Below are 8164 nucleotides of genomic sequence, written 5' to 3' on the forward strand. Positions count from 1 at the left end.
CCATCTATTGGAAAACCAACTCTAAGCAGCTTCACATTCCCTGCTAAGTACGAGCATCCATATGGTAATTCCAACAGCCATATGGATGGTCTGCTCAGGAAAGAAGATGTGCAGTGTTAGATTTCTGCTACAAAAAAAGAACTTTAGAATCAGGAAATAGTTTACCTTTGATCACATATAGCAGGGAACAAGTTTAGCTGTGTCTTTTAACTCAGCAGTTTCTTCTTAATCTCATTTTTTCCGCATGTTTTAGATGTGTGCAGATTTGTTGACTATTTCATTCAAATTAGGTCTGAAGCAATGAAGTATTATCTGAGAAATGCTCATCAGTTTAGTCTGTTAACCAATTCATTTAAAGCAATTTCTTGCACTGAACTTTATTTAGGGATATTGCAAATAAATTTGTACCAAAAAATTGGCCACCCTTTATGCATTTATTTGTAAATAAATATTCCAAAACATATGACTTTCCGTCAAATGTACATATGTTCACGATTTTCTATTGATCTGCATTAATAAGCTAAAAAGTATGTGGTCTTAAAATGACCAAATTCAGATTAAACATGTTTAAATATATGTGGATACATATTGCACAGAACTTTTAAAAGACATTTGTCATTCTGGTCAATTACAAAGACAAATATTACTTTTCACTGATAAGAAATTTACAGATGAGGAAATCAAAAGGTTTATTTAGTAGCTGTATTACCGGTATATTCAAGAAAAGTATATTTGAACATGCCACAACAATGTAATTGATTACAGAAATCTAAAAAAAATTAGGAGAATCATGCTACAGTAAGCAAATTGTATGTGTGCTGAAAACCTACCTGTTTTTATAAATAACTCAAAATCTCATATTACACCATCTACCTGCCCTCAGGGTGAGCCAGTCCCCTTGCCCAGAGGTAATAAATGGGTGAGCCGCCGCATCGTTGTTCTTGTTTGAACTGTGTGCTGAAGAGTTTGAGTGCCTCGTCTATCATCAGTTCACACTCTGAACACAATCACTGTCTGCTGAGGTGAAAGTAAGAGAGCAGAGCAAGAAAAAAAACTGAAGGGATCCAGGACGATGCAGAGGGACAAGAAGGATGCTAAGAAATCAGAGAACACACGGATGGAAACAGGGATGTTGCTCTTTGCTCCAAATGAATGAAGTACAGTAACAGAGGAATGAGAATTGGAAGTTTTTTGGTCGGTTTTGAAGGACAAGTTAGGTACCCAGTTCCCAGCACTCCTCACCTTGTTTTATATTCACCCTGAGTATTGCAACTTTCACACACACCAAGGATAACATCTAACATTTCCAAAGACATGCAGAGTTAGTGGCCAGCGTATGAACCCCAGCAGAAGAGTGTTTAGAATCAAAAGAAAAGCAATAAAAGGAAAAGAAAGGTTGTTGCTTCAAGGCTTAAAAAATGGGAGACAGTCAATCTCCTCCTGTCTCTCTCAGCAGTTTGAAATCCACAAACACTGAAAAATAGATAAAGGTCACCTTCTCTGCAGGTCTAAACTTTAAGGCCAAATCTTTGTTTACGTTCACCTTCTTGCTGGAAAGGAAAAGGATGTGGTACATTGAGAGAGAGACAATGATTCACCCCTTCAGCAAACTTAACTTTGGCTCACTTTTAATTTGGTTAAATTGCCTGCAGGGGAAAAGACGAAATATTCAAAAAGCATTGCAGAGCATAATAGAGGTCATTCATATTTATGGTAAAAGGTCAGTGGGATGATTGTGTTTAAAAGGGAGTTGAGATAGATGAGATAAATCTAAGATTTAAAACTGTCATACTGACCAATAACCAATTTTGCCATCCAGTGATCTATTTCAAATGACCAGTAGACTCAGAAAAATCAAAGGAACTCTCTGAACAAAAGAGTCAAAGCTAAAAAAGAGTTGTGATTAAGGATAACTGAAGGTCTTATGAAACATGAAACAGTAGTAGTCTGACAGCATCGACTTCTGTTGGTCTCCCTGAACTGGACCAGGATTTTGACTCTTGGTAAGACTGCATACAACAAGCAAAGTTAAAGCTGGGGGAAAAAGGTAACTTATGCTAAAAGGGAATCCAAATAGATAGAATAGATAGATCTATGTGAATGTAATCATTGCTATTAACTAGGCTGTAATACAATACCAGTATTGGTTCCATTTTTGTTTGAAACAAAAATGTACTGCCTTCAAATACCCTCTGAGAATATGTGCACCATGTTTGCACATATTCTCTCTTTACATGTATTAGTTCATCCGTCTTTCTGAGACCTTTTTGAACATCGATGCTGCACTGCCTATCCATTTCAAAACTTCCCCTACAGTATGTCTGAATGTATGCGCCCATGCTGATTAATCCTGTGTGTGTCTGTGTAGCCTGTAGCGAACCAGTAACCTGTCCACGAAGCACCTTGCACATCACCCTATAACAGCCTCAGATGAATAGGAATACTCAGAAAACCCTGCAAGAATTCAGTGGATATAGAAAATAGTTAAAAAAAAAAAAAAAAAACAGAAGAGGAAAGAATGGGACACAGAGTGTAAGCCTCAATATTGGTCCAGTGCCAAAAGTTTCTATTTCATCCACTAAATTTCTTGTATAACAACTTTATACAGTCAAAATCCATATATTAAACATTATCAGAGAATGACTGATGGAAACTATAAAGCTGATATTTAGTCAACTCTTTTAACATTTCTAACTTGTATTAGACATCTTGTGTGCTTTAAGCTATCTAGAGGGATCCCCAGTTCAAAAGCCTGCTCTGATGACAGTGTTTTACATCATTACTGTGCAGGGATAACTTCAAAGCCGGAGGATATTTGCAGCTTTGACAAAATGTTATATACTTATCCAAATGATAGAATCTTAAACAGTAAAAATAAAATAAAAGCACCCATTACATGAAGTTACATTTTTCAGATTCAAAGGAGCCTCATTATAGGATTCTCTGAGATGTAAACTTGTCTGCTTCAAGTCCTGAAATTATCCCCACTGAGAATACAAGGAGTCAGCGAACCATAGTTCACCAGAAATTTATTGTATAACAAGAATATTTATTTTCTATACTAGATCAGAGCCTCTGCTTCAACAAGTAAAAAACTCTCTGAAAGATGATGAAAGAATGAATGATACAACTTAGATGTTTAATCTGTCTAGTTGAACTTTATTGCTATCATTATCTGTTGTCAGGATTTGGTGTTGGATTGAGGACCCAAATGCAGAGGCAAGTAGGCAGAGGTGAATTTAGGTGGGTTTAATGAGGTTTACAGGAACTGAGGCAGGAATCAAAAATCCAACAGAAATAACAGACGAACCAGAACCAGGGAGACATCAGGGGAAAACCAAACTCTAGGAGCCAGGGAGAGATGAGGTACGCAGACAGACGTTAGACGAGGATCCAGCAAACAGGAACTGAAGAGGGAGGGCTTTTAAAGGGGACAGAGACAAAGAGAGGGCTAACGAGAGGATTGAAAACAGGTGAGGACAGAGCAGGAAACAGAGCTAGGGAAAGAAGACACAAGAGGGCAGCAGAGGACAACAAATGGAAAACCTGAAAGACAGGAACTAACAAGAAAATAATTAAACCCTAAAACAAGAAGCAAAGTAAAGCTGAATACTCTAAATCAGTGGTTCTCAACCGGTGGGGCGCGCCCCCCCGGGGGGGCCCCGACACTCTCCCGGGGGGGCGCGAGTAGGCTACAGGATGGGAGTGGAAAAAAACTGGAAAAAAAAAATTTACACTTTTTTTTTATCTTTTTTTTTATCTTTTTTTTTTTAACTTTTTATTTCATAAAAAGTTAAAGTTTTGTATATACATAACTCCTGAATAAAAATTAAAATGTGTTTGGACTGATTAAAAAAAAAAAGTTTTGAACAAATTTGATTGTTTTGTCGATAGTGAGCGCAAATGCGGTGATAAGCGGGTGGTTGATCATGGCGCCGAGACAGGGCGCCGTAGCAAGAGCTCTCCTGTGTGCTGGCTGTTTTATGTTTGTTTTTGTCTTTGATGTATTTACCACTTTAAATTATGGCCGTGAGACACTTCTGAGGATCCGTGAGGAAGTTTGTGGTCTGTCTTTTGCCAATACTGGACTGAGGTGTGCTGATTTCGATGCGTGCCCCACTCGAGGTAAACAAGGCCAGGAGTCGGGCCGCGGAAGTCGGGAGCAGAGCGAAAGGACTGGGCGGAGGTATCGCCACATACGCCGTACAGCTGAGCCCCTGAGTGGGGACGCTACAGGCTTCCAGCGGCGTGCTGGATTCTTCTTTCCAGCCGCCGGGCTTCTCTGTCCATCGCTCGGACAGGGTGAAGGAGCGTACCGGAAAATCGAAGGGTGGAGGTGAGTGTTTTTTAATTAACGAACTTTGGTGCACTGATTGTGTCATCGTGAACAAAACTTGCAACGTCAACTTGGAATGTCTTATTTTGAAATGCCGCCCCTTTTTTCTCCCATGGGAGTTTTCGGTGATGTTCCTGTGTGGAGTTTACACTCATCCTCGGGCGGACATTTCTGTTGCCTTGAGTGAACTAAGCGACATTGTATACAAATTATTTTTTGTCAAAATATCCCGCGACTTTTACTGGTGTTTTTGGAGACTTTTGTGGTGTTTGGAGACTCGAAAGCACGAATCACTCTGCAGTTAGGCATACTGTGCTCAACGAGCAGCGGGTGCTGCCATGAGCCCCTCTCCCGTCCAAAGGCACTCACAGGCGGTCAGTCTCTCAGTAACCTCGCGCAGCAGTCCCAGCCTGCAGCAGAAAGGAGACACACACCCCTCTGTGTCCAGGCTGCAAATGAATCGCGCATGCGCATGGTCGCCGCCGTTCCCGCCTTGACTTACAGAGCGGGGTGTAAATGTTCACTCACTCTCACAAAAATAAATCACTGCATTTAAATTGACTCACGACATAGCTCTCCATTCACTCTAGTCTAGTCTCTTGCCAAGTTCGCTTGTGCCAGCTCTCGCTAGTCTGTTATCAATCTCGATTTACATAGGCCTTTACTACACAAACCCCAACAGTCTTTTTAAAGACTAAACCCAGAAACATTCTTTAAGATTAGATCATATCTCAGCCCTAGCCAGTAATTTTGTTAAACTGCTAGGCAGTAGTTACTTAGCTAACTACCCAAACGATACACACACACACACACACACACACACACACACACACACACACACACACACACACACACACACGAGGACTACAATCGTTAAGAATTAAAATAAAATCTGAATTGTCTGCAAAATAATTATTTTGTTTGGTTTTAATGAAAGATTGTGCCTAAGTCCTGACTGATTAGCCCCTGATACGTCTCTCAACATACACCACACATAGTTACATATTGCCATAGTTTAAACTTTATTGAAAACAAATTAAAATGGAGAAATTTCTTGTGAGGACCAACAAGCCAACCAACGCACCACCAGCTGCAAAAAAGCTTCGCAAGTACGATGAAGCATACCTGCAGTTTGGGTTTACAGTCACGGCTGAACTGAGACCTCAGTGTGTCGTATGTGCCGAGGTGCTGGCAAATGACAGTATGAAGCCCTGCAAATTAAAAAGACACCTCGAAACAAAGCATGCTGGCATTAAAAATAAACCGGTCGAATATTTTAAAAGAAAGCTTGATGGCCTCCATCAGCAACAGGCAACCATTTCAGTGCACAGCACTGTGTCTAAACAGTGTTTGGAGGCATCATATGTAGTGGCCAAAAGGATCGGTAAACTGGGTAAACCGCATACAATCGCAGAGACTCTCATTTTGCCGGCAGCGCAAGACATGTGCAGAATAATGATAGGCGATAGTGCAGCAGCCAAACTCGGTGCAGTACCACTGTCCAATGACACAGTCGCTAGGAGAATTGTAGACATGTCCAACGATATCAGAGAGCAACTGAGTTTGTAAAAAAGAGTCCTTACTACGCGCTGCAGCTGGACGAATCCACTGATGTTGCTGGGCAGGCACAGCTCCTCACCTATGTCAGGTATCTGCGGGACAAGGTGATTGAGGAGGATGTCCTGTTTTGCCGGCCTCTTCAGTCACACACTACAGGAGAAGCCATTTTCAATGTCCTTGACATTTTTATCCGCGAAAATGGTTTGGCTTGGGACCGATGCGTTGGCCTATGCACGGATGGTGCGCAGGCAATGACGGGGCATGAGCGTGGCCTAGCTGCTCGCGTTCAGCAAGTAGCTCCACTTGTGAAATGGACACACTGCATGGTCCATCGCGAAGCACTAGCTGCTAAAAAAATGCCGGTTCTCTTTGACTCTGTGCTGAACCAATCCGTCAAAATAATAAATCTCATAAAATCACGGCCGCTAAACTCTCGCTTGTTTGGGGTCCTCTGCCAGGAGATGGGGTCAGGGCACGAACAGCTGCTTCTGCACACTGAAGTTCGCTGGCTCTCCAGGGGGCGGGTGTTACAGCGGTTGTATGAGCTGCGAGAGGAGGTGAAGTGGTTTTTGACAGAAATTAAATCAGATCTGGCGAAGCATCTGGATGACACTATGTGGCTTGCGTCTCTGTCCTATTTGGTCGATATATTTGACCGCTTGAATGGCCTCAACCTGTCTTTGCAAGGCCGCGAAACTCATATTTTGCTCCTTGCAGACAAAGTGCAGGCCTTCACACAAAAACTAGACCTCTGGCATGGCCGCATCAGTCGAGGGAACTGTGACATGTTCCCCTGCCTTACAGACTTTATAACTGATGCAGGCGCGTCACACGATTTCTCCTCCCTATTTCAATCAGCGTCTGAGCACCTGTCAGCAATGAGAAAACAATTTGCGACGTACTTTAAAGAGGATTATCGCTCTTTTGCATGGGTTCGAGATCCGTTTGTGTGCACAGCAAACGAGCTATCAATTGATTTGCAGGAACAGCTTATTGAGCTGAAGAGTGACAGTAGACTGAAGGAACTCTTTAGCTCCTGTCCTCTTTCGTCATTCTGGGCAGCATTGATGCAGGAATACCCGGAACTCTGTGACGTCGCCTTGAAGATTCTCCTTCCTTTCGCGTCGACATATTTGTGTGAGGCAGGATTCTCAAAAATGACTGCACTCAAAACAAAACACCGCAATCGTGCACAAATCGAGGATGATTTGAGGCTATGCTTATCAAACATTGAGCCAAGAATTGAGGATCTTTGCAAGGCAAAGCAGGCTCAGGTCTCACATTAACATCACCTAATTATATAGCAATAGCCTAGTATTGATAATAGGCCAACTGATGATAATAATAATAACAACAACAATAAAGCATGTAACCTCATAATTATATAGCAATAGCCTTGTAATAATGATAGGCATATACTACTCATAATAATAATAATAATAATAATAATAATAATAATAATAATAATAATAATAATAATAATAATAACAATAATAATGCCTGCAAGCTCACATTAGAAGTCTGGTGCTACTGCCAATTATAACAATAGCCTAGAAATGATAATAGGCCTACCTACCGCTACTGATGATGGTAATAATAATAATGTGGGCCTAAAAATAATAGCCTAGGGCTATCTATCTATCTATCTATCTATCTATCTATCTATCTATCTATCTATCTATCTATCTATCTATCTATCTATCTATCTATCTATCTATCTATCTATCTATCTATCTATGCAAGGTAGAGCGGGGCGGGGCGGGGGGATGGGGGATCTGGGCGGGGGGCACTGGGGCCCCAACTGCAATGAACCAGCTTTGGGGGGGCCCAGCTTGCAAAAGGTTGAGAACCCCTGCTCTAAATAAACATAACAAAACCAAGACTGTGACATCTGTATATTCAAACCAATGCTTTTGACAGAAAAAAGCTGTACAATGATTAACTGTTTTTTCTTGTATTTGCACATCTTAATATTTCCTTGAGAGTAAAACTGTCATAATTCTCTGTTTGGTTTTGGTTTCCATTTTTGTTTGTTTTGAGTTCCTTATTATTTTTAGAAAGGTTGTGATGTATTCAGTTTTTTTAGTCTTATCATATAATCTATTCCATTGTGTTTAATTAAAGCTACAGTGTGTAATAATTAAGGGATATACAGTCAGAAATCTAATATATTATACATAACTATGTTATTTATCATCATCTACGAGCTCAGCCTCTTAACCTTAATATTTGCGTTGCCTTAGAATTCGTTATTTATAATTACATAGG

General features: G+C 40.7%; 1 protein-coding gene across 1 annotated transcript; it reads left to right on the forward strand.

Annotated features, from left to right (window-relative positions):
- Positions 1-5377: 5377 nt before the first annotated feature.
- LOC119771917 (zinc finger BED domain-containing protein 5-like) lies at positions 5378-7596 on the forward strand. The gene is made up of 2 exons (XM_038268157.1): positions 5378-5827; positions 5887-7596. The coding sequence occupies exons 1-2, from the start codon at positions 5378-5380 to the stop codon at positions 7180-7182; spliced, it is 1746 nt and encodes a 581-aa protein (XP_038124085.1). The 3' UTR covers positions 7183-7596.
- The last annotated feature ends 568 nt before the right edge of the window (positions 7597-8164 follow it).

The sequence above is a fragment of the Cyprinodon tularosa genome, unplaced genomic scaffold (assembly GCF_016077235.1).
Source record: "Cyprinodon tularosa strain WSP-4 unplaced genomic scaffold, ASM1607723v1 ctg695, whole genome shotgun sequence".
In the NCBI taxonomy this organism is placed as follows: Eukaryota; Metazoa; Chordata; class Actinopteri; order Cyprinodontiformes; family Cyprinodontidae; genus Cyprinodon; species Cyprinodon tularosa.